Below are 27,863 nucleotides of genomic sequence, written 5' to 3'. Positions count from 1 at the left end.
TCTCAGGCTCGCAGACAAAGAAACCACAGAAATACAGAACCAACTATACTACAAATTACTGAAAATTTACAGACAAATTTGATAATAAAATCTAAAACCGAACTACAACAATTACAATTTAACAGCAATTTAGACCCAAATCCAGCAGCCTCCCCTCCCCACTTTGATTCTAAATACAACAATTTGAATCATGAAACTTGAAAATTTAGAGGCAGTAAAACTTGTGATACCAGCATTGAATATAGAATTTAATCAACTGTGAGTTATAAAAACATAAGGGTTCTTGACCAGTCATGTCATAATTGGGTGAATTGTCCTTATGAGTTCAAACTTGCATGAGTTTGGACTGTTCTTTTGATTATGGTCCTTATACAAGTAATTAAGATACAATAAGTCAAACTAGAGTAAATATTCTAACTTGTAATGTTAAATAACCCCAGCTCCTAATGGCTGATTTGATACAGTTAAAGAAATCCCATCTATCAGATTAGTGTATCTTGACTACACGCACAGTGCTGGAGGAACTCAGCAAGTCAGATAGTATCCATGAAGGGAATAAGCAGATGCGGTTTTGGAAAGAGGGAACACCTTGTGTTGCCCTGGTGATTTACCCACTCTAATTTGCCTCAAGACAGCAAACACCTGTAATATGTATAGAGTCCATGAATTTGATGCCATTTTGCTGTACTTCTATAGACTCAGTCTGTCTACTAAGTAAATATAGATGCAAAAAATGCATTTAAGATTTTTGGCTCCACACATAGATTACCATTCTGATCTTCCAGAGGATAAATTTGGTCCTTTTGCTCTTAACATGTATCTGTAGAATCCCTTAGGATTCTCCATCACCTTGCCTGCTAAGGTAACCCTAATGCATTCTTTTATCCCTCCTGATTTATTTCTTAAGTGTTCTCCTTCATTTCTTATACTCCATAAGCACTTCATTTGTTCCTACCTGCCTGTACCTGTAATGCACATCCTTTTTCTTTCTTAAGCAGGGCCTCAATATCTCTTGAAAACCAAGGTTCCCTACACTTGTTATCTTTACCTTTTATGCTGACAGGCACATACAAGCTTTGTACTCACTTTTGATGGCCTCCTCCTTACTAAGTACACCATTGCCAAAAAACAGCCTGTCTTTACAGGCCAGATCCTTTGTGATAACCATCAAAATTGGCCTTTCTCCAATTTTGAATCAAAACCAGTGGACCAGCCCTATAGTTTGCATATTTACTTTGAAACTAATGGCATTGTGATCACTAGATGCAAGGTGTTCATCTACCCAAACTTCTGTCACCTGCCCTGTTTCATTCTCTAACAGCAGATCAAGTATCACACTCTCTCTTGTTGGGACTTCTACATACTGATTAAGGAATCTTTCCTGAACACATTTAACAAGCTCTGTCCCATTTAGTCCTTTTCCAGTATGGGGGTTCCAGTCAATATGTGGAAAGTTTAAAATCACCTACTATGGCAGCCTTGTGTTTCTTGCAATAGTGTGTGATCTCTTTACAAATTTGTTCCTCTAAATCCCTTGGACTATTAGTGATCTGCAATGTAACCCTATTAATGTGGTCATATCTTTCTTCTTTCTTAATGCCACCCACTATGCCTTACTAGATGAGCTCCCCAGTCTGGCCTGACTGAGCACTGCCACAACACCTTCCATGACCAGTAACACCAGGTTTCCTCCTTCAGTCCCTTCCACTCTCTTGCATCTAAAACAACTGAATCCTGGAATATTGAGCTGCCAGTCCTGCCCCTCCTGCAACTAATTGCTATAATATCATAATTTCAGGTGTTGGTCCATGTCCTGAGCTCAACTACCTTTCTTGTGATATTTCTTGCATTGAAATATACACAGCTGGGGGATGTCACGTGATGACGTAGGATCGAGACGTGGAAATCCAGCTCTCCAGTAAAAAACCAGTAAAATAATGTTTAAGTGAAGAAAAGTTAGTAAATACTTTAAAAAAAAATTACTTATAAACTACTCAGGATTGTCTTAAGATATGTCTCCTAAACAGAAGCAGAAGAAAACTACTGCTTTGAAGACAACACAAGTTGGAAAAGAATCAAGGCCAGCCGCCATGAAAGAGCCTCGGGCTCCAGTGCAAGTTACCTCCGGCGATACAGAACAGGAAACTGCGGCAACATCAACCGTTTCCAAAAAAAAAGAGCAACAGGAATTGCGCATGTGTGAAGGAAGGGGCATGCGCAAACACGAGCAACCCAAACTACAAATCCCAGCTATGATCGGAACTGAAAGTGAATATGAGGTGGAATCAGATTCTCTGGATAAATCAGATGAGGATGAAGAGACAAACAAAGAAGAGCAACAGGAAGAGGTTGGAGGTGATATTGGAGACATAAAAAAAACTTTGGTGCAAATAATGCATGAATTAAAAGCATTAAAAGTAATAAAAATGATATTAAAAATATGAAGATTATGTTTGATAAAATGATGAAAAGACAGGACAAAATGGACAAGAAAATTAAAAACTTGGAAGAAATAACGGGAGACGCCATTGATAGAGTGAATAAAATGGAAGATGATATTTCTGCCTGGACATCAGAAAGAAAATGGTTGTTGGAAAAAGTGGATGTACTTGAAAATTTTAGCAGACGAAATAATATTAAGATTGTTGGACTTAAAGAAGGTATAGAGGGAGAGGATCCAATAAATTTTTTTCAAAAATGGATTCTGGAAATTTTGGAAATGGAAGAAGGAACCCAGTTAATTGAAATTGAAAGGGCTCACAGAGCCTTAAGATCAAGACCTCAAGTTGATCAAAACCCACGATCAATCTTGATAAAATGCTTAAGATATCAAGATAAAGAAAAGATCCTGAAGGCGGCTGCCCAACGTGCCAGAAAGAGAAACGGGCCATTGATGATAGAAGGGAAAACAGTTCTTTTCTAACCTGATATAAGTTATGACTTTTTGAAGAGAAAGAAGGAATTTAACCCAACGAAAAAAGTTTTATGGGAAAAGGGTTATATATTTATATTGCGCCACCTGGCAACCCTGGTAATTTTTTTAGATGACAGAAAAAGAAGATTTTCTACTGATTATCGGGATGCGGAAGAATTTGTACAAGAACTCCCAAATAGTCGCTAACCACAGCCAAAGATTTAAAAGTGAAACGGATTAAAGATGAAGACAGTGAATGGAGTTGATGGATGTTTCAGGACAGAAGAATATTTAAATATATTCTTAATTATATGATACAGGGGGAGAAAGGTAAAAATTTGAGAAATATTAATCGAGAGTAGTGATATTATTTTTTCTTCTCTTGTATATACTTTTTTATGTTACGGGGGAGCTGGGGGAACTTCGGATCGATTGCTACGGGATTCACGTGTGTAATCATGGCGACTGCCATGACCTGTACAATGGAGGGGGGGTAATGTTGTGCTTTTTTTTTATTCACAACATTAGTAGGGGGGTATTTTGTTATTTTTTTCTTTATAATCTATTTTTCTTTTATTTTTCTTTCTTTGCCTGGACAATTGGGGGGGGGAGACACATAGCAACATGGAGAATTTTAAAAAGATTCCCCAAGGTACTATGAAAATTGAAAGGTTAGGTATTACTATAGACTGGAGTAACCCTGTTAAAAATAATGACTAATTTACTGAATTTTTAAAGTTTTAATGTTAATGGGTTTAATGAAAAGAAAAAGAATTTTAACATGAAATAAGAAAATGAAAATAGATATAGCTTTTTTACAAGAAACACACTTAACAGATATAGAACATCAGAAATTAAAGAGAGATTGGGTCGGAAATGTTATTGCAGCTTCACTTAATTCAAAGGCGAGGGGAGTTGCAATTTTGGTTAATAAAACTTTACCGATTAAAATACAAAATGTATTACTTGATTCTGCGGGGAGATATGTAATTATACATTGTCAAATTTTTTCAGAACTATGGACTCTTATGAATATTTATGCACTAAATGAAAATGATGTAAAATTTATACAAGAGGCCTTTTTGAATTTGGCTGATGCACATGACAAAATATTAATAGGTGGAGATTTTAATTTTTGTCTAGACCCAGTTTTAGATAGATCAACAAAGGTTGTTACAAAATCAAAAGTAGCAAAATTAACTTTATCATTGATGAAAGATTTAAATTTGATTGATATATGGAGAAGAATTAATCCAAAAGAAAGAGAATACTCATTTTATTCAAATAGACATAAAACTTATTCAAGGATAGATTTTTTTCCTATTATTAACGAATATTCAAGACAGAGTGAAAAATATGGAATATAAAGCAAGAATATTGTCAGATCATTCCCCCTTGACAATGACAATGATAATGATGGATAAAGAGGAATCGATTTACAGATGGAGATTTAATTCAATATTATTAAAACGTCAAGATTTTTGTGATTTCATGAAAAAGCAGATTCAGTTTTTTTTAGATACAAATTTACATTCAGTTGATGATAAATTTATAGTATGGGAAGCAATGAAGGCATATTTGAGAGGCCAGATAATAAGTTATACTTCTAAAATTAAGAAGGAATATATGGTAGAAATAGATCAATTGGAAAAAGAGATTACAAAATTAGAAAAAGAATCGCAAAGATATATGACTGAAGAAAAACAAAGACAACTTGTTAACAAGAAGTTACAATATAATACACTTAAGACATACCGAACAGAAAAAGCAATTATGAGAACTAAACAGAGATATTATGAATTAGGTGAAAGATCACACAAGATTCTTGCTTGGCAGTTAAAAACAGACCAGATTTCCAAAACGATAAATGCAATTAGAACAAGTGTAAATAAAATTACTTATAAACCTTTAGAAATTAATGAAACTTTTAAGAATTTTTGATCTGAACTGTATCAATCAGAATCACAAAATGATAATGTCGAGATAGAAAGGTTTTTATCACAAATAACTCTTCCAAAATTGAATTCGGAAGAACAGAAGGGATTAGATATGCCTTTTACATTAAAAGAGGTCGAAGAAGCTTCAGAGTAACTTCAGAGTAATTAATCCCCAGGAGAAGATGGTTTTCCGTCCGAATTTTATAAAAAGTTTAAAGATTTACTAATTCCTCCTTTTATGGAGTTAATATACCAAGCAGAAAGAACGCATAAACTTCCAGAATCTTTTTTGACAGCTATTTTAATATTGCCAAAAAAAAGAGATCTTTTAAAGCCAACATCATATAGACCTATTTCTTTGTTGAATACTGACTAAAATAATAGCAAAAATTTTGTCTAATAGATTATCTAAATACTTACCAAAATTAATACATATGGATCAAACAGGATTTATTAAAAATAGACAATCGGCAGATAATGTAACTCGGTTACTTAGCATAATTCATTTGGCACAAAAGAGGGAGGAAATGAGTGTGGCAGTTGCTTTAGATGCAGAAAAAGCATTTGATAGATTGGAATGGGATTTTTTATTTAAGGTATTGGAAAAATATGGATTAAGAGTATCCTTTATAAAATGGATTAAAACCTTAAATACTAATCCCAAAGCTAAAGTAGTGACAAATGGTCAAATTTCATGATCATTTCAGTTAACAAGGAAAACTAGACAAGGTTGTCCATTATCACCTGGCTTTATTTGTGTTGGCGATAGAACCATTAGCTGAATTAATTAGAACGGACCCAGATATTATGGGTTTCAGAGTGAGATAAGTATGAAATATTTCTGAAAATTTGGTGCCCTTATTTACAAAAGATAGGATTAAATATATAGGTGCTCCGAGGATAAAATTATTGGTTACCTGGGGAAAGCAATAAATATATTTACTAAAGCTATTATGAACTCCATGGAGCATGTGGGGATCTTCCGATATCCAGGCATTCTTTCTTTCTTTCTTTTTTCTTCTCTTTTTTTTCTCTTTCTACAGGGATATGTTAGGGGGGAGGGGGAAGGGTTGATAATTTTTTTCCTTCTGTAACCTATTTGAAAATTCAATAAAAAAAATTTATTAAAAAAAATATACGCAGCTCAGGACATTAGTCACACCATGCCTCAACCTTTTGATTCCTGCCTTTGTCTGAGGTCCTAGGAACATCTTTCTCCACAACCTCTCTACTGTCTGTTCTGGCACTCTGGTTCCCATCCCCCTGCAACTCTAGTTTAAACCCCACTGTGCAGCACTAGCAAACCTTCCTGCTAGGATATTAGTCCTCTTCCAGTTCAGGTGCAAGTTGTCTCTTCTGTACAGGTCCTACCATCCCTGTGGAAGAGCCCAATGATCCAAAAATCTTGTGCTCTCACTCCTAAACCAACTCCTTAGCCATATGTTAGTTTTCCTACTTCTGGCCTCACTAGCATGTGGCATGGGTAGCCATCCTGAGATCACAACCCTGAATGTCCTTAGCACCTAACTCCCTGAACTCCCTTTGCGCAGCCTCGTCACTCATCCTGCCTATGTCATTACATGAACCACGACCTCTGACTGTTCACCCTCCCACTTAAGAATGCTGAGGACTCGATTCAAGATATCCCAGTCCCTGGCCTAACGTTGGTGAACTATGCGGTATGTATTGGGATACTCAGCTGCCAAAGACACTAACAGCATCTGCAAACTCAGATGATACTCATAAGAACATATTATAGGTAATTTCAGTTGGCATATTGTGAGTTGACTGCAAACTACAGAATGAGCTTCATCATGTCAAGTTGTTAGTGACTGTTCACTGTCTTCTGGGTGGTAGGTGATTTAATTGCTGTAGCCCACTTATATAGGCACTGAATCAGAGGTTACTAGCACATTAATCTCTGTGCTTGTTGCCTCCATCCTCACTTCCTCATACCACCTTAGCTCAATAGCAGTGGCTGGTGTACATCCACTTACTCTTTCCTCTAACTTTTACTGCTGAATTAGTAATTAACAGCACCTGATAGAGTCCTGCCCACTGAGCACCTGATGGCTCTTTGTGGTTTCTTGATCAGGACCCACTCAACAGGAATCAAAGTATATCCTGCTGCTGCTATAGAGGGCAGAAACCTATTCTGAAGCAAACAGCTTGGGTTAGTTTTATACAATAATCAACTAAGCTCTCTGTCATTATGTGTATATCAGGTTCTCTGAGATCAATAGCTCTAGCTAATAATTCCGACATCACTTTAAATGGGCTTAATCTAGTCTTTTTGTTTGGAGTTGCTCTGCTGCATAAGATTATGGGGAGGCCATAGGCCATGTTGCATCCTCCTTGTGATAATGATTGGTAGTATTGTCTATTTGTTCCACCTTTCCTGTTGATGTGGACAGTGGAAGGATCATTCACTGTATATTAGTCAGCATAACTTGTGACATACACTTCCGTGAAGTGTGTCCTTTAATCAGAATCAATGTGACACATCAATCTCCATCCTGGAAAGTAGTCCTAGATCAGAGATTTGCTGTACATGTAGCAGTGGCTTTCCTTGCCTGAAAACCTTAAGAGCTTCTCCACTATAACCAGTATATTTGAGGATCCTTGGAAATTCAGTAAGATGATGTTATTCACTTGTAAGTCCAAAAAAGTGCCCAACTGGGACTGGAGCACTCAATTATAACATTCTGTTGCGGGCAGGTTTATCTTCTGGCTTGCCATGCACATCATTATATTGGGTTTGTGACATAACTTGGGATTCTACCACCACTGGGAAAATCTGCCAGCCATCTTTTCCACTACAATGTGTATCTGGGAAGTAATGTGCTTGGGGCCACCGGTCTTTGACAAATACCATATCTCCATACTCTATTAATGTTTAAATTCCCACCACTCTCCACTCAGAACCACTTCTTTGTTAGAGAATCAGGCTTGCATTTCTTGAATATCCTGTACATTCATTTGGAATTGTTCAAATCTGCTCTCACAATTTTAGTTGTTGGATTCACTTTATCCTCCCTATGCTCCCCCACCCCTCCCTGTGCTACCTTGTCTGATTTCCATGGCTTTAAATTTGAAATACATTTATATTTCATTACAGACACTTCTGACAGTAATTGTATAACGTCCATTAATTCTTGATTCGTGTTTCTTTAGCCTTAAGAAATCCCCTTTGCTCCATGAATTGTTACAATCATGAACAACACCAAAAGCATATCAGGAGTCTGCATCAATGTTAGCTGATCTTTTTTCCCTTTGCCATTTTACAGGTTTCAGTCAGGACTTATAGTTGTGCCTGTTGTGCAGAGGCACCAGGAGCCATACTTACTAATGGCAGCACATCAGTTTCAGAGATAATAGCCTGTCCAGCCATTCTAACTACTACTCCAGGCATTGAGAAGTTGTCTTTGAATCAGATCTGGTTTTGGTAGGGGCATTTCTTTGCATCTTCATGACATATTATCTTTGCACATTTATGGACCTTTCATGTCCAATGGCAACACTGTAGCTGATTTGCTTTCTCGATGTCTATGTCAGGTGCCTCGAGAACAATGGACCATTGGGCAACCATTACTTGGTCCTATTCATTGTCAGTAAAGTAGACTCAGGGCATCGGGCATCCACAACTTGAACAAGCGTAACACTGTAAACAGCCACGACTGACAGATAAGTTGATTGCCCTGCTTGCAAATGTGAACTCCATCATTGTGCTACATTGTCCAATCTGGCAGATTAGTAACCAAGGGGAAGCTGTTGGTTTCCATGTTCCCAAGTGAAGACTGCTGTCATGTATACTGTTTGCTGTAGTGTTCTATGGTTCTATGTAGCCATGTTTCTCATTGATGTGTAGGGTGAATGGTTTGCCTGATCTTTCTGTTGTCTTCAAAGTTTAAACAGTTCCAGTTCTTCAGTAAGAGTCACGGGACTTGCTGTCCTTTAACAGACTGAGTGGTTGTGCATTTTCAACATATGAAGTTGTAGTTGCAAAAAACCGGAGGAGTTGGAGTTGCTGGTGGTTTTGATAGACTTCGTATGATCCTTGGTGATTCCCCACTTACCTCAGGGCAATCCTTTGTCTCAAGTAAATCCCTTTCTCTTGCTGCAATTGTGTCTTGTCCAAACTTGCTATGTGGCCTTTGAAGGATAAATAATTATGTAAGGAGAGTACATTGTGATTATTTTTGTCTGCATTGTCACTGCAATCAGGGCATTATTCATATATTGTATGGAAGTTGAATCAGTGATTGGTAATTCTGTCAGAGTCAGGTGGTAGACAGTTGGGCTATGGGGAATCCTTGTGGCAGCCTCAACCACTGGTATTACTATCCATTAACTGTAAAAGGCAACCATGGTTGATATTCGGGGTACAGTCCAGGATCCATTGACCATGTCAATAACTGTGAACAACCTGTGTGAAGGTTTCATTGCATTGAAAATGATTGCTGGAATGGCTAACTTGTCAGTACATTGATTGGCAGCCCTGTAATCCACTATCAGTCTCCAGGTGTCATTTACAATCTTAATAGGCTGAAACAGATTGTTTGACAGACTGAGTTTTGACAAGAATTCTTTATTTCTCCAGCTGGTTGACAACAGGTACAGTACAGTACATTCTATAATATTTTGCTAAGAGGATGCTGTTTGGCACATGGTATCACCTTTCCAATAAATTTGACTGGGTCCATTTCCAGCAGGCCTCAGTCATTTTTCTGTTTTGACCAATGGACTGGGTTGTTAATTCAGCTTTGACCAACCATGTGAAGTTCCAGGCAACTTACCTTTCATTAACTCAAGACATTCATCCATTCCAAGGAAAGGTTGCAAGATGTCTCCCACCCAGAATAGTATTATTCATAGATGAAGACCAAGCTGCACTTCAACTGGTCTGGTTTTGGTTAGAGTAATTTTCTGTCCTCCAGCACTGTGCACATCTGTAAATATCGGGCAGTGGTACTTTGCATTTCGTGCACTAGTTTTGGTTATGCACATTAACTCTGCTCTGGTATCTTAAGAATTCAACACGTTCATTCTCATTCGGTAGTGTAACATATAGATAGCCCATTTTTTGCTCTATCAAATCAAACAACGGCTGCAAGGAAGTAATTAATTGTCTCTTGTCTTTTGGACTGTGTCAATCACGTCAAAAAAATTCTTTGTATTGCTGCCATGTTCTTGTCAACGTGAACTGGTCTTGCCATTCTCCTCTAACCTCGCTCATTAACAAGGCATTTTCACTCTTAAAACTGCCGTTCACTAGATTTTTTTTCTTTTTTTTTGCGCCATTCTTTGTAAACTCTAGAGACTATGTGAAAATTGTAGATCAGCAATTCCTGAGATACTCAGACAAACCATATCTGGTACCAACAATCATTCCACAGTCAAAATTACTTAAACCACATTCTTTCCCCCATTCTGATTTCTGGCCTATTAATCATATCTGCATGCTTTCATGAATTGAGTTGTTGCTACATGATTGGCTGATTAGGTATTTGCATTAACAAACAAGTGCAGAGATATACCTAATAAAGTGTTCACTGGGTATATATTATTGTATTATAATTTATAGTTTTACGTAAGTACTGTGCAAAAGTCAGGCACGTAAAAGAAAATTCTGTAAAGTGAAGATACTTTTAAAAATAATAGTTTCTAAAAATCAAAAATTACTATAAAACACTAAACAGTAAAAAAAAAATCAAATTGGTATTTGAAGTGACCATCCTTTGCTTTTAAAACTGCATCAGTTATCTTAGGTATACTATCGTGCAGTTTTATAAGAAAATCAGGTGGTAGGTTATTCCAAGCATCTTAGAGATTTTGCCATAGTTCTTCTGCAGACTTTGCTGTCTTGCTTGCTTCTGTCTCTCCACATAATCCCAGACAGCCTCATTGATGTTGAAATCAGGACTCTGTGAGGGCCACACCATCTGTTGCAGAACTCCATGTTCTTTTCACTGAAGATCGTTCTTTCTGATCTTGGCTGTGTGTTTGGGGTCCTTGTCCTGCTGCAGAATTAAGTTGGGACCAATCAGATGCCTCCCTGATAGTGTGATAGATGAGAATCTGCTTGTATTTCTCAGCATTGAGGAGTCCATTAATTATGACCAAATCACCAACTCCATTTACAGAATTCCAGCCCCAAACCTGCAGGGAACCTCTGTCATGCTTCTGTTGACCACAGACACATCATCATAGCGTTGTCCAGCTTTTCTATGGACAAACTGCCTCCTGTTTGAGCCAAAATTTTCAAATTTTGACTTGTCAGTCCATAGCACGCGCTGCCATTGGTCAGTACCCCAATCCTTGTGTTTTTGTGCATAGGTGAGTCTCTCGGCTTTGTTTCCACTTCAGAGGAGTGGCTTTTTGACATCAACTCGTCCATGAAGAACACTTCTGACAAGATTCTCTAGACTGTACAGGAGTGTTGTAGGTTCCAGTGATTTTTGTGAATTCAGAGTCCAGAGCCTGACAGCTGGGCTCCTTCTGATTTCAAGGGGATGTCAGTTTGATGTATCTCTCGTCTGCTCCACTCTGTTCCCATGGGATTTCTGGGCTTTAGCCTTGCCCATTTATTTGTGCTTCTTCAGAAGAGCTTGAACAGCATATCTTGAAACTCTTGTCTGCCGTGAAATTTCTGCTTGGGAGCAACCTTGCTGATGCAGGATGACCACCTTGTTGCTATGCTCACTCATGCCATGGTGTAAGAATTGATAATTTGAAAATTAAACTGTCACATCTGCCACATCCTCACCTTTTAGTTTGCTTGTCTATCGCCCAATTTGATTCCTCCTCCTGACTTTTTATGGTGGTTGGTAGTCTAACTTAAAGGTACATTATTGCCACCAACTATACTGGAGTGTGGTGTAGAAAATTGGAGCAAAATGCTTACTTCTCTTTCAAATGAAAGCTAAATTACCCCGAAAAATGAAAATCCCAAAAGATTGTAAGTAAAGAAAGACTGTACTATGAATCAAATAAGAGTCCTCCCAAAACTTGGTTTTTAAAATGAAAACTGTCAACTCCCTCTAAAGATTGTAATGAAGCTTACATTTGATTTCTTTCAACCTTACAGTTGAAGTCAGAAGTTTACATACACCTTGGCCAAATACATTTAAACTCAGTCTTTCACAATTCTTGACATTTAATCCTAGAAAACATTCCCTGCCTTGGGTCAGTTAGGATCACTACTTTATTTTAAGAATGTCAGAATAATAATAGGGAGAATGATTTATTTCAGCTTTTATTTCTTTCATCACTTTCCTGGTGGGTCAGAAGTTTACATATACTTTGTTAGTATGTGGTAGCATTGCCTTTAAATTGTTAATCTTGGGTCAAGTATTTTGGGTAGCCTTCCACAAGCTTCTCACAGTAAGTTGCTGGAATTTTGTTCCGTTCCTCCAGACAGAACTGGTGTAACTGAGTCAGGTTTGTAGGCCTCCTTGCTCGCACATGCTTTTTCAGTTCTGCCCACAAATTTTCTGTGTGAAAGTGATGAAAGAAATAAAAGCTGAAATAAATCATTCTCTCTACTATTATTCTGACATTTCACATTCTTAAAATAAAGCAGTGATCCTAACTGACCTAAGACATGGAATGTTTTCTAGGATTAAATATCAGGAATTGTGAAAAACTGAGTTTACATGTATTTGGCTAAGGTGTATGTAAACTTCTGACTTCAACTGTATATGTTTCACACTGTAATAGCATATGTTCAACTGTCTCATAATGATGGCAAAACCCACACAAATCAGAATGATGTTTCCAACAAGATATAAAGAATAATTAGGCAAAGAATGCCCAATTCTAAGTAGTGTCAAAATAATTCCTTCCCTTGTTTTACCCCCTTCGCCCATCAACCCAACAGTTTTATCCCTCCCCTTATGCCTACTATTCCGACAGTCTTGCCATAGCCAGTTAATTGTTAACCCTACTAACCCCTTAGCTTTTGATTTGCTAAGTGGAAGGTCTGTATTCACTTTTGAACTTTTAATAGCTTTATTAGCTAAACACTCAATCCGCTCATTCACCTCAACACCTCTATGTGCAGGGACTCATGAGAAGCAAACATATAAACCAATACTTTGTATATGAAATATTTGTTGAGCTTCCATCATTAAATCTCACCTACTGCTAGAAAGTCTAATCAAAACTGAAAAGGAATCTGAACAAATTACAACCTTATATGGACAAATTTCCTCCACTCACTATAAGCCTAAAATGAATGGCAATATTGCTGTATATAATGATAAATGGTCAGTAAATTGTTTCTTTATCCTTGTCTATAGTTCAGGCACAGAAAGATCCACATCATCATTCCCAATTAAATTATCTTTTGATCAATCTATACAAATGGTTAACATACCGTAATAGTTCTCCTTAATATATTGATGAACCAGCTGACTCTCAGGCATAACAGAATCCTTGAACTTTATTGTCGTGTAACCTAAAACTTAAAGTTGTCGGGGGGGAAAACAAGGTTGGGTTACTGAGAAAGCTGTAGTAGGACATATTGCATATTCCAACAATTCCATATTCCCAGCATGATAAGAACCCAGCCACCTAAAGATATAAATACTCTTCTTGTGACGTTCCCACAGTCCTCCAACACACCTTTAACATGGTGATAATTTCTTTGTCTGCTCATTAATCCAATATGTTAACATAAACCTTAACAATTATGAGGATAATTGTTCCATTTCAACCAGTAAAGCAGAAATGGGATGACCTTGTTACACCACACCATCTTAAACCGGTATTTGTATCATATCCAAACACTGTAAAGCTGAAGATGAAGTTGACCCATTCGTCACTCAGTCATAATCAAGAACAGATCTAATTTAAAAAATATAAATGGTCATTAGATTCCTTCTACACCGGTTTCTGTTTCAGTTAATCAGATTAGTTCATTTAACTTTGTCATTCATCATTAGCACCTGTTTGTTATCTTTGTTTAATCATGCACTGGACTATTAGCTGCAAAGTAATCAAGTATTTATTTGTAAAGTGATCTATTGCTTATGTCACTTCAACGAAATACAAAAAATTCTCTAAATTTTTTTTGGAAAAAGAATGCTTGAATATCTAAAGTCTGTTCTTTTTTACTAATACACTAATGCAGAAGACAAAGTAAATAACTAAAATAAAATTTATATATTAAAAAAATCTAGAGTGCCTAACACTTTTGTACAGTTAATAACATACTGGTTGTGTAACAGAACATGTTTGTATTTGTGGCATGACTATTGTCCATCCTTATTTTGTTGTTCTCTTTTCCTCAGGCATTCTCTGGATCTTGTCCCATACCATTTTAATCCAGAAGCCAGATTCCATTAGTTAATGGTAGGGGTCCATGGCATAAAAAAGGTTGGGAATCCCTGCATTAGACTCACATTGATATATATTGCAGTTTGATTTCTTCACTAATCTTACCAAATTGAAGTGGTTTAGATAGGACCTTGAGCCCTCAGATATCTGTTCATGTACAACAAATGGAGGTTTGGTTCCCCTTTTACTTAAGTAGATTTCTTTTTTTAATTTGGCTTTAGTGTTAATTCTCTTCCTCCTAGACATGGAGCAGTTTACTGACTGCTTACTGGAGCTCAATCAGCTCCAGTATGCGGGCAATTAATAGAAGAATTTTGCACAACCAAAATTCAGGGAGACAGAGAGACCAGCACAATTACAGGCTGGATAGATCAGACTGTAAAACCTAGCAGCACAATTAGGCCACTCGGCCATTGAGTCTGCTCCGCAATTCTATTGTGGCTGATAGTTTATCTCTTTCAGTTTCAGCTCCATTCTCTTCCCTTCACCCCATAACCTTTGACAACTTACTTACTTATCAAGAGTCTATCAACTTCTGCTTTAAGAATACCCAATAACGGCCTCCACAGCCATGGCAATGAATTCCACAGAATCTGCACCCTCTGGCTAAAGAAATTCCTCTCAGTCTCTGTTCTAAAGGGATGTCCTTCTATTCTGAGGCTTTGCCCTCTCGTCCTAGACTCCCACACAATAGGAAACATCTTCTCCACATCTGTTCTGTCTAGGCCTATCAATATTTGATGGGTTTCAATAAATATGGGTTCCCCCCTCATTCTTCTAAACTTCAGTGAGCACAGGCCCAGATCCATCAAGTGCTTCTCATACCATGTTAACCCTTTGATCCCTGGAATGATTGTCATAAACCTCCACTAGATTCTCTCCAATGCCAGCATATTTTTTATATAAGGGGCCTAAACGGTTCTCGGTACTCCAAGTGCAGTCCAACCAATACCTTATAACGCCTCAGCATTACATCCTTGTTTTTATGTTCTAGTCCTCTCAAAATTAATGCTAGCATTGCATTTGCCTTCCTTACCACTGACTCAATCTACAAAGTAACCTTTATCAAATCCTGCATAAGGACTTCCAGGTCCCATTGCACTTCTGATTTCTGAATTTTCTCCCCATTTATAAATTAGTCTATGCTTTCATTCTTTCTAGCAAAGTACATGGTCGTACTTTTCCCTACACTATATCCATCTGCTGCTTCTTCGTCCATTCCCTTAATCCGTCTAAGTCCTTTTGCAGTCTTCCTGCTTTATCAACACCACCTGTCCCTGGACCTGTCTTTCTATCATCCACAAACGTGGCCATAGTCATCATTTATGTCATTCAAATCATTAACATATAATGAGAAAAGAAGTGGTCCCAATACCAACCCCTGCAGAACACTACTAGCCACTAGCAGCCAACCAGAAAAGGCCCCTTTATTTCTACACTTTGTCTCCTGCCTGGCAGCCAAACTTCTTTCCTGTAATACCATGGGCTCTTGTTAAGCGGCCTCATGTGCAGCATTTTCCCAAAGGCCTTTGGAAAATCCAAGTAAACAATAACTATTGATTCTCCTTTGTCTATCTTGTGTGTTATTTCCTCAAAGAATTCCAACAGATTTGTCAGGCAAGATTTCTCCTTGAGGAAACCTTGCTGACTTTGGCCTGTTTTATCATGTGCATCCAAGTACTCTGAAATGTCATCCTTGATAATGGACTCCAACATCTTCCCAATCACTGAAATCAGACTAACTGGCCTATAATTTCCTTTTGTTTACCTCCTTCCTTTAGAGTGGAGTGACGTTTGTAATTTTCCAGTCCTCAGGAACCATTCTGGAATATAATAAATATTGAAAGATCAATATTATTACCTCCATGATCTCTTCAGCTACCTTTTCAGTAACCCTGGGCTATACACCATCTGGTTCAGGTGACTTACCTACCTTCAGACCTTTCAGTTTCTCAAGCACCTCTCCTTAGTAATAGCAAATACACGTTTCTGCCCCTTGACACTCTAATTTCTGGCATACTGCTATTGTCTTCCACAGTGAAAACTGATACAAAGATTTATTAAGTTCATTCACCATTTCTTTGTCCCCCAAGACTACCACTCCAGTGTCATTTTCCAGCACTCTGACATCCACTCTGCCCTCTAGTATGTACTGTGTATGAACCAGTCCTTATGGCTGCCAGTATAATACTTGCACAGCAATATGCTGCAATTTTGTTTAATCTTTTGCTTGGCATCTTACTGAAAGACACAATCCAAACACACTAAGGTTAACCCTTTTGCTGCCAGTTACAGTTTAAAAACAAAATGATGGATTAGTTAACAGTAACTTTTTCATAATTCCATAGATTCTGCCTAATCATATGAGTATTTTGTAAGGGTTTTGTCACTAGTTTAATAACAGATTCCAAGATTTTATCTCCTATTTGTATTGGGTTACCTAATTCATGTGTTTTTTCTCTCCCTCATATTTAGTGGGTTATATTTACTATCTTCTAACTTATGGGAACTGTTCTCAAATCTATGGAATAATGTTCCCCTCCCCTGCAGCTAAGCTTGTTAGCAACCGGAAGTAAACCTCCACTGCCTGGAATAATCCCAAGCAAAAAGGGAGATGGATGTAAATATTGGAGACAAGAGCTCTTTCTTAGTGCTGTCTCTGAGGCCTAAAATATTCTGCCTTGCCTGCAATATATGATCTAGAATTTGGCTGTTCACTAGAGTTTTCACAAATATTCAATTTCATTAGCCACTCCTCAGGCACAAACATGACATGAACAACATTTTGGCATGAACCATTGTGTAGAATGAAGCATTTACATTACAAGCACCAGGCAACAACCATCTCCAAAGAGAGTAAACACATTCCCTTAGCATCCATTATTATTGCTGTTACTAAATCCCACTCTCACTTTGTGGCTTGAAGTGGGTGCAAGTCCAAATTGGCCAGAAACATAACAAAACCTACTGGTGGTTGGAAATGTTAGCTCTCTGAGTGTAACTGGTTAACCTTTTTGTTGCGTTTAAGTTCAGTAGTTAAATTTTGGGAGCAATTCATAGGTAAATTCTGCTCATTATTTTGTTTAACCTTTTTTAAAACAATATTGGCCATCCAAATGTCCTTGCACTATCTGTTATTCACAGCCACATAATGAACGTTTGGGACCATAAATATGTATTGCAGCACAGTAATGTAGCAGTTGGAACATTGCTTGGGATTCGATTCCCAGCTCTGTCTGTAAGGAGTTTGTATGTTATGCTGGTGACCACACGGATTTCCTCCCACTTTCCAAAGACGTACGGTTAGACTGAGCGTGTTGTGGGTATTCTGTGATGGTGCCCAGCTCAATCCCCACTGATCTGGTTTGACACAGAATGACACACTTAACTGTATGCTTTAATATACATTTGATAAATAAAGATATTTAATCTAATGTCTCTCCTTTTATCTGGTTTAGAAATAAACATTGGCTGCATTGTGGCTCTTGATGCTACTTTTCTGACTGACTTTGATACTAGCACTGTTTGCATTGTTCATCCCCGACCTAAGAGGACAAAGATTAGTTCGGTGCACAAGAATGCTGCTAAGTTCCCCTTGAAGTCGAATATAATCCTGATATATATCATATTGTCAGTGGGTCTAAATCTTGGAACTTCCTCAGTGATTCACTATAGAAATACCTTCACAGTACAAATGAGCTATTTCAAGAAGAGCAAATTGTAATCATGATGAGGCAAAAACAAGCTTTTACTGTCAAAGATGCCCACAACTTGCAGAATGATCTGTTTTTTTTAAAAATTTACTTCCTCTTGCTAACCAAGTTATTTGAATAATATCAAATCTTACATCAGCGAAATTACATTTAGCTGTACTCTGGGCAGACCTAGTCCAAGCTCCCTTGTCACCAATGTAAACACAAATGCCTTTTGACTGTTGATTGATGCTGAAGTAAACTCTTTGTAACTTCATAATTTAGTTTTGCCAAGTCAAATTTTCAATCCCTTATATACTGCATCTGTACAATGTCACTGCCCCCTGCTACCTTTTCCAACATTACTTACATCTGAAGTCCTCATTAGCGCCATCATTGTCATCTGACACAATCCATCTGTTTCCATTTTTATAATTTCCAGATCCTAAAAAAAACCATTCCTTTCATATATTAAACTAAACTATTCACTTTCCATACTTAATATTCTGTAACTCCTTCACAGTTCTTCTGCAAAATTTCCAAGGCTATTGTCATCTAGCTGCTCTTGTCAAAGAGTAGGAGAGCCACAGAATTTATAGACTCTATTCTGCATCCCACAAAGGATAAATGCTCTCGGACCTCATATTTCACTTTTTATGCCTTCAAAGATAAACCTTATTCCTGATTGTTAGTTGTCAGGAATGTTCTTTATTCTATGCTGTCAAATAGAACATAGAACATTAAAGCAGAGTACAGGTCCTTTGACCCACAATGTTATGCCGATCTTTTAACCTCCTCTAAGATTAACTCTTCGTACCTACATTCTATTTTTCTATCATCCATGTGCCTATGTAAGAGTTAAAAGCCACTACCACCACCCTGACAAGGTGTTAGATTGTGCAGTCTGTTGTGGCTTTGAGCAGAGTAGTTTGTCTGTGTGGTTGGACCAGGACAGATTACTGGTGATAGTTACACCAGTAACTTGAAGCTCTCTGTCTTTTCAAAGCAGACTCAATGGGCTGAATATCCGAATTCTATTCCTATGCCTTATGGTGTTTGTTCACATCTCAGCGCCATTATTAATACATAGAGGGGTATGTACTCCTGAAGTTAATGACCATTTCTCTTGTTTTGATGACATTGAGGGAAAGGTCTTGTGGTCTTGTCGATGTGCCATGAGGTTCCTTATCTTCTATTTTGAACTGCAGTGTGGTCAGGATGTTTAAAGCCCATATATTTATATTTCTGTATCAAATTCTATGAAAAGACCTTCATTCTTAAGGAACTGCACTATATATTTAAAGCAATCTATGATCCTTTCTACAAAATATTGTTAATGTTAAGTTGTATTTTATTCCGTAATGACTTTAAAATCTGCTTCTTTCTAGGCCCACTATGATGGTGTTATCCATGAGTGTGTAGATGGAGTTACAGTTGTTGGTGTTTTGAGATTATGGAGACTGTTTTGAGGATAATCATGGCAAAGGTGTTGCTGCCTATTCTTGCTGATTGAGGTCTGTTGGTCAGGAAGTCAAGGAGAGGTGCTGAGTCTTGGAGATAAGTTTGAGTGGATTCTTTGTTAACAAGATATTCCAGAGATGATTATAGGGCCAAGGGAATGTCATCTGTCATGGATTTATTTTGGCAAAAGGCAAATTGCAGTGAGTGGAAGTTATCTGGGAGACTGGAGTTGACGTGTACCTTGTCTGACCATTCAAAGTACCTCAACATAGTGGATATCCGAGCCACTGGGCAGTTGTTATTAAAGCATGTTATCTTATTTTTGTTTGGCACCAAGTTGATAGCATTCATAAAGCAGGTGGGAACCTTGAAGAAGAGAAAAGTTAAAAATGTCTGTGAATACTCCTGACAGCTAATCCATGCAGTATCTGAGGATGTGGCCAAGGACTCCATCTGGGCTGAATGCCTTCCACCTGTTCACACTCAACAAAGCTGATCTGATGTCTATAATGGTGACTGGGTACATGCAACAGAAGCTGTTGGAACAGGTGGTGGCATTTCATTGCCCTTTTCTTCAAAGCGTGTGTAGAATGCATTGAATTCATTCAGGGTGGATGCATTGTTGTCAGCCATACTGCTGATTTTCATTGTGTAGTCTGTTCCTTTGTTTTATCTTGAAAGTATGTGTCTACTTACACGGTAATGGAAAATTGGGAATTCTTTACCTTTTAAATGGATATTCATTTGCTTTGAGCCTTTTTTAAAAAAAAGGCATGTAGAGATGAACATGGATCATGAAAAATTGGAGGGCTATGTAGGAGGGAAGGGTTATATTGATTTTAGAGTAGATTTAAAAGGTCAACACAACATCGTGGGCCGAAGGGCCTGTACTGTGCAGTAATACTGCCTTCAGATCACCGGTGTGATCACTCTGCTATGGAGAGGGGGCTGCCATTTTATCACTGGTGAGATCACTCCACATGGAGATGGAAGACTGCATTTTGATCACTAGTAAGATTGCTTTGCTATGGAGAGGGGAGACTGCCTTTTGATCGCTGGTGGAATTGCTCTGCTGCCGGAGAGGGAAAGGCCCGCAGCCTGACCTGGAGAATGTTACTGGGTTTTCTGTGTTTTGTATATGGACTTGGACTATAGACTTCTTTTCAGTCTTGTAGTTTTTTCACCTTACCTTTCTAGCCTTTTTTTGTGTGTGGGGGAGCGGGATTTGGGGGGGTCGATGAGCCTGTTCCATTTTTTGTTTGATTTTTGTGGGGAGGAGGGATTGGGGGGGGGTTGATGATCATGATGATCAAAAGGCAGTTTTGTGGCTATCTGGAGAAGAAGAATTTCAGAGTTGTATACTTTGATAATAAATTCACCTTTGATGTTCCAAACCTATGTTCTAAAGCTGGTGAGGGAAAATGGTAGATACAGAAAGTGATTGGTAGACCCAAATAAAGGAGGAATAATGGGCAGATGGAAATGGGTATGGGAGGGGATAAGAAAGGTGAACCAAGGGAGAAGATGGCCAGGTAGATGGGTATGTGGGTGAATTTTATTTTTGTATAGTTTAGTTATTTGTTTCCATCTGTTCACCTACCAACTGTTGTCTCAATATTCTCCTTTAGTTCCATGTATTAACCTCTCTCTCATTTCTATATATTGATTATCTTCCCTCTGCATTCTGTCCTGAAGTGAGGTCTCATCCTGAAATTTCCATCATCTCTTTGCTTCCAGGGATGCTGAACTTTTTGTTTCAGCTTCCACTATCTGCAGTCTTGTGTCTTAGTATTGCAATGACATCTTAATTTGGGTAATATTATATGTCTTAGCCACAATAATTATCTAACTTACCTTTTTTTTTTTAGCTTGTGGTGACGTACCAGAACAACTCAGGGCACCAAATGGAATAATTACAAGTCCAGGTTGGCCTTTTAACTATCCAACTGGAACTAACTGCAGTTGGTATATCCAAGGCAATCGAGAGGAAATCATCACCATCAGGTAAGCTTGACCAATTTGATGTCTATATGTTACTAATTGGTGTACAATAGCCAGCACAAATTTGTAGTGTCATTTGGAAGTTTACCTTGTTTAAAAGGTTAAAATATATTGTTCAATGCCGTTGATGTATGCAAATTGCATACTAAGCTCCCCAACTTAGTTGTTAATTTTCTACCAGCACTGCTAGTAAAAGTAAAATCTTGTGAGTATTGAATGACAACTGTTTAAGAGTAAGTTTTAAACTCTGCCCTTGATTGAAATTCAGTGGCGTCCCTTGTCAAAGTGAATTGGCAGTTGAACATAGTTTGATTTTGTTGTCGCTAGTACTTGGAGGTGACTGTGTCTATTGCTTGTTAATAATTTGAAAGTTTCCTGTAGTGGGAGAGTCTAAGACCAAAGGGCACTGCCTCAGAATAGAAGGGCATCCCTTTAGAACGGAGATGAAGAGGAATTTCTTTAGTCAGAGGGTGGTGAATCTGTGGAATCAACTGCCACAGATGACTGTGGAGACAGATCACTGGGTATATTTAAAGCAGAGGCTGATGGGTTCTTAATTAAGGGCATCAAAGGTTACGGGGGAGAAATCCATAATAAATCAACCATACAGAGCAGACTTGATGGGCCAAATGGCCTAATTCTGCTGCTTTGCCTTGTGGAAATGAAAACTGGACAAAATACCCCAATGTGGACACACCATGCTTGATCAATTTTAACACTTTTTTTTGTAGCCATGCTTTTGAGAATCTTCCTGTATTATTTGAATAATACTGTTAGTGATTTGTCACTTTACTGAGATATGTCTGAAAGACATGCAGTAGTTTGGCTGCATTGACTTGGGTTTAGGTCTAATCTCCAGTTGTGCCTGTGTGGAATTTGCACGTTCTCCCTGTGGCCATATTTGTTTCTTCCTCACACATCCCGAACACACAGAGAGGTAATCCATGGAAAGACATGGGTTGCCTCTTGTGTGTAGGTGCGTGAGAGAGTTTGAGGGGAGAATGAAATGGCATTAGTGAAGGATGGTTGCTAGAAAGTAAGGGGCCTGCTTCCATGTCACTTGACTGTGTCGTCCTTTGCTTATGATATGTTCCCAGTCAATCCCATTCCTGTTCTTTTTATGTAATGCTATTGCTAGGTATGATTAAAGTAGAGCTGCTCACCTTCTGTTCTTGAATAAAATGTCTCCAAACTTGACAGAGTCTGAATACTGTTTCCTGTCATTTGGTCTCATCAAAATGTACACAGTGGCCATATATTAGGTGCATCGTGTACCTAATAAAGAGGCCACTGAGTATATGTTCATGGTCTTCTGCTGGTGTAGTCTATCCACTTCAAGGTCTGATGTGTTGTGCATTCAAAGATGTTCTGCACACTACTGTGTAGTCATTTGAGTTGCTGTTGCCTTCCTGTCACCTTGAACCAGCCTGGCCATTCTCCTCTGACCTCTCATTAACAAGGTATTTTTGCCCACAGAACTGCCACTCACTGAATTTTTTTGTTTTTCATATCATTCTCTGTAAACTGTAGAGATTGTTGTGTGTGGAAATCCCAGGAGAGTTGCATTTTCCGAGATGTTCAGACCAACTCGTTTGGCACCAACAATCATTTCATGATCAAAGTCACTTAGATCACTTTTCTTCCCCATTCTGATATTTGGTCTGAATGTCAGCTGAACCTCTTGATCATGTTTGCACGCTTTATGCATTGAGTTGCTGTCACATGATTGGCTGATTTATATATTTCCATCAAAAGCAGGTGTACCTAATAAAGTGGCCACTAAGTGTATATCTTTAGTTCAGTTTAGCATTGGTGTCTTGCAAAATTGAGGAGTGGCATTCTCTGGCACTTTTATTTGGCTATATTAAGTTATTCATACTTTTTACCATTATCCAGTCCTTGCTATTCATTCAGATATGAATTTCTCATGAGAGCTGCCAGATGTGATAAACCATTTATAGTCACTGGTTAGACCCCAGAGGAAGGCCAGGCATTTAAGGATATAAAAGCTTGGAATGACTCTCCAGGTAAGTTACAGCAGTGGTACCAAGGAAAAGGGGCTGACATGGAGACTGAACGGAAGCTGTAGTTGTTCTTGGAGTAGGAGCAGTTATGTGGAGATCTAACGGCTGCAGTTAAAGCATTAATTTTAATATTGTGAATTGTGGCTGGATTAGCATCTGAGTTGAGGAGAAACTTATTTTGCAATTTGAATGTCTCTGAACTAAAGAGTGGCAGAAGTGCAGTTAACAGGAACTTCCCAAAGGAAATTTGATAAATATTTAAAAGTGAAGCAAAATCCAGTGATGGTGTGTGCAGTGGGTGGGGGGTGGTGGTGGAATGGAGAGGCAATTGAAACTTGGACTAATTAGAAAAAAATTCAGACAGCTGGTGCAGCTATTACGGACGTTATAAAAAGTCTTTCTTCAGTTGTAAGGTTCAATAGTTCTTTGAAGCTGTTGTGATTTGCACTGGGAACCTTGATATATTTTACTTTCCTAAAAATTTTATTTGTTGACATGGAGATTAGTTTTCAACATCTAGACTTCGATTTTGGTTATGATCCGATAACTCATGCAAGCTAATAATTGATACGGGACCCTATCAGCCTTAGACTCCTTGCTTTATTCTATGTAATAAGTAGCAGTGCACAAATCATTTTTGAATCTTTATTTCATGAAATTTGTATTTTTAATGTTGACAGTGATTACTATTAATATATTCTGAGCAGTTGCTGAGACAAGCTGAACAAATGCTTATACTGTGCTGGGGAATATTTTTGTTTCTACATTAAAGATACAGAAATGCCTTTGTCTAAAAAGTTATGCTTTAAATGCTGTATGTGCTTGAGCTCACGGGGGGGGGGGGGGGGGTAAAACTTCATTTTTGAATTTTACAACATTTCAGATAAAATAGCTCCCATGCTGTAAGAACATTCTTTGCAAATGTCATTTTAAACATGGAGAAATACTTGGTGAATATCCTTTTTTTATTTGCCAGACAACAGCTTCAAATTTCCATGAGGCTATCTTTAATTTTTATGATCAGAGGAGTTGTGATGTGGTACAGGAAAATGAAAATCCTATCTCTTCAGCTCTTGATTCTGTATGTTATTTTTACCACAGTTTAGGTTGACTGAAACTGAATAAAGCAAGTAAAGTTGTGTATATTTGCTCTGCACAATCAATTTGCCCTGCAGTGTTTGTACTAAATTTGAAAATTTGATCGGATGGAGAATTTGTACAAACATTAATTAATTAACACTGTAGGATTGAGCAAAGTTGGAACTGCATGACTGAGTTATTTTACTGTTTTCATTCACTTTTTTATTCTCCCAAACTCACGGGTTGGATGGTGGGGTAGTGGGGTGCAGTGGGTGAACTGAGGATCATTGCTCTATTATTTGAGTACAAAATCTCACAACAGACTCAAACCAACAAAGGAAAAACTTGTCAGGAAGAAAGAATTGAAGGCAGGTGAGTATATAACCATATAACAATTACAGCATGGAAACAGGCCATCTCGGCCCTTCTAGTCCGTGCCGAACACTTACTCTCACCTAGTCCCACTGACCCGCACTCAGCCCATAACCCTCCATTGCTTTCCTGTCCATATACCTATCCAATTTTACTTTAAATGACAATACCGAACCTGCTTCTACCACTTGTACTGGAAGCTCGTTCCACACAGCTACCACTCTCTGAGTAAAGAAATTCTCCCTCGTGTTACCCTTAAACTTTTGCCTCCTAACTCTCAACTCGTGTCCTCTTGTTTGAATCTCCCCTACTCTCAATGGAAAAAGCCTATCCACGTCAACTCTATCCCCCTCATAATTTTAATTACCTCTATCAAGTCCCCCTTCAACCTTCTATGCTCCAAAGAATAAAGACTTAACTTGTTCAACCTTTCCCTGTAACTTAGGCACTGTAACATTCTAGTAAATCTTCTCTGTACTCTCTCTATTTTGTTGACATCTTTCCTATAATTCGGTGACCAGAACTGTACACAATACTCCAAATTCGGCCTTACCAATGCCTTGTACAATTTTTTTTTTTTTTAAATTTTTTTATTAGTTTTTCAAAACATTTTACAAAATTAAAAACCCCAAATCCCAGTGAGGAGCATTAATACAGAGCAAGGTTAAGCATACAATAACAATATGCTACAAAGGAAGAGAATTTAACAAAAAAACACCTAAATTAAAGACAAGTGAGCTTGGTGTCCTCCCCAAACCCCACAACACAAGAAAAAAAAACAATTCCAGACCAACCACCACACAATATAGAGAGTATAAGTCCAGACAGTCAAACTCCCAGACTGTGAATACACTTAGCAACAGAGGATAATAATGCCTACTACCAGAAAAAAAAAAGGGAGCTGAAAGCAAGGGACCGAAAAGAAAAAAAACCCTAGTCAAGAGGAAGGTTATGAAAGTACTCGATAAAAGGCCCCCAGACCTTATGGAACTTTAAATCCGAATTGAGAACTGAATAATGAATTTTTTCGAGGTCCAAGCAGGCCATAATGTCGTTAAGCCATTGCGCATGAGTGGGCGGGGCAACATCTCTCCATCTAAGGAGGATCAAGCGTCTCGCCAGGAGAGAGGCAAAGGATAGTATTCGGCATTTGGTCGGACCCAGACATAAATCTGTCTCGCCCCAAAAACCGAACAGAGCAATTAAGGGGTTAGGTTCTAGGTGCTGATTCAGAATACCCGATAGTGTAGTGAAGACATCTTTCCAGAATTTCTCCAAGCTAGGACAGAGCCAGTACATATGGATGAGAGAGGCCACGCCCCTCTTGCATTTATCACAGAGCAGACTAATGCCAGGGTAGAATCGAGATAGTTTAGATTTAGACATATGGGCTATATGAACAATCTTAAACTGTAAGAGACAATGGCAAGCACAAAGAGAGGTTGAGTTAACCGACTTGAGAACTGAGTCCCAGCTCTCCTCGGATAAGGTGATATTTAAATCCTGCTCCCAGGCCATTTTAATTTTATCCACAGGGGCCCGTCGTAAGGCTGCTAGTTTAGCCTTGTACAATTTTAACATTACATCCCAACTCCTATACTCAATGCTCTGATTTATAAAGGCCAACATACCAAAAGCTTTCTTCACCACCCTATCCACATGAGATTCCACCTTCAGGGAATTTCACCATTATTCCTAGATCACTCTATTCTACTGCATTCTTCAATGCCCTACCATTTACCATGTATGTCCTATTTGGATTATTCCTACCAGAATGTAGCACCTCACACTTATCAGCATTAAACTCCATCTGCCATCGTTCAGCCCACTCTTCTAACAGGCCTAAATCTCTCTGCGGCACAAATCCATGTTGACTGTTCCTAATCAGACCCTGTCTAATCAGATAATTATATATACTATCTCTAAGAATACTTTCCATTAATTTAGCCACCACTGACGTCCAATTGACAGGCCTATAATTGCTAGGTTTACTCTTAGAACCCTTTTTAAACAATGGAACCACATGAGCAATACGCCAATGCTCCGGCACCATCCCTGTTTCTAATGACATTTGAAATATTTCTGTCAGAGCCCCTGCTATTTCCACACTAACTTCCCTCAAGGTCCTAGGGAATATCCTGTCAGGGCTCGGAGATTTATCCACTTTTATATTCCTTAAAAGCGCCAGTACTTCCTCCTCTTTAATCGTCATAGTTTCCATAACTTTCCTATTTGTTTTCCTTACCTTACACAATTCAATATCCTTCTCCTTAGTGAATACCAAAGAAAAGAAATTGTTCAAAATCTCCCCCATCTCTTTTGGCTCCACACATAGCTATCCACTCTGATTCTCTAAGGGACCAATTTTATCCCTCACTATCCTTTTGCTATTAATATGACTGTGGAAACCCTTTGGATTTATTTTCACCTTGCTTGCCAAAGCAACCTCGTATCTTTTAGCTTTTCTAATTTCTTTCTTAAGATTCTTCTTGCATTCTTTATATTCCTCGAGCACCTCATTTACTCCATGCTGCCTATATTTATTGTAGATATCTCTCTTTTTCCTAACAAAGTTTCTAATGTCCCTTGAAAACCATAGCTCTCTCAACTTTTAACCTTTCCTTTCAACCTAACAGGAACATAAAGATTCTGTACCCTCAGAATTTCACCTTTAAGTGACCTCCATTTCTCTATTACATCCTTCCCATAAAATAAATTGTCCCAATCCACTGCTTCTAAATCCTTTCACATCTCCTCAAAGTTAGCCTTTCTCCAATCAAAAATCTCAACCCTGGGTCCAGTCCTATCCTTCTCCATAATTATATTGAAACTAATGGCATTGTGATGATAAATTAAGGATGATAAATTTTATTAGGTAATTCCCTTTATAAGGACCACCACCACTATTCCCTCTAAGCTATGTGGATGCAAGGCTGCGTGGTTACTGAAATGCTCCCACACACATAACCTTTGTTGCCATACAGCTGGAATTTTCTTCTATTTAATGTTAATGTAACATGCCATTCAGTTTTAAGGCTGTGTA

The 27,863-nt window shown here is 38.2% G+C and overlaps 1 protein-coding gene across 1 annotated transcript in view; it reads left to right on the top strand.

Annotated features, from left to right (window-relative positions):
* The window catches only part of lrp12 (low density lipoprotein receptor-related protein 12), a 78,449-nt gene that overhangs the window by 23,355 nt on the left and 27,231 nt on the right, over window positions 1–27,863 (top strand). Inside the window, exon 3 of the mRNA XM_073052066.1 lies at window positions 21,212–21,347. Within this exon, the coding sequence (XP_072908167.1) occupies window positions 21,212–21,347 (136 nt within the window). The remainder of the gene's footprint in view (window positions 1–21,211; window positions 21,348–27,863) is intronic.

The sequence above is a fragment of the Hemitrygon akajei genome, chromosome 1 (genome assembly GCF_048418815.1).
Source record: "Hemitrygon akajei chromosome 1, sHemAka1.3, whole genome shotgun sequence".
NCBI classification, from domain to species: Eukaryota; Metazoa; Chordata; class Chondrichthyes; order Myliobatiformes; family Dasyatidae; genus Hemitrygon; species Hemitrygon akajei.
The sequence above is the reverse complement of the archived record's forward strand: the minus strand, read 5'-3'. Positions and strand labels throughout refer to the sequence as shown.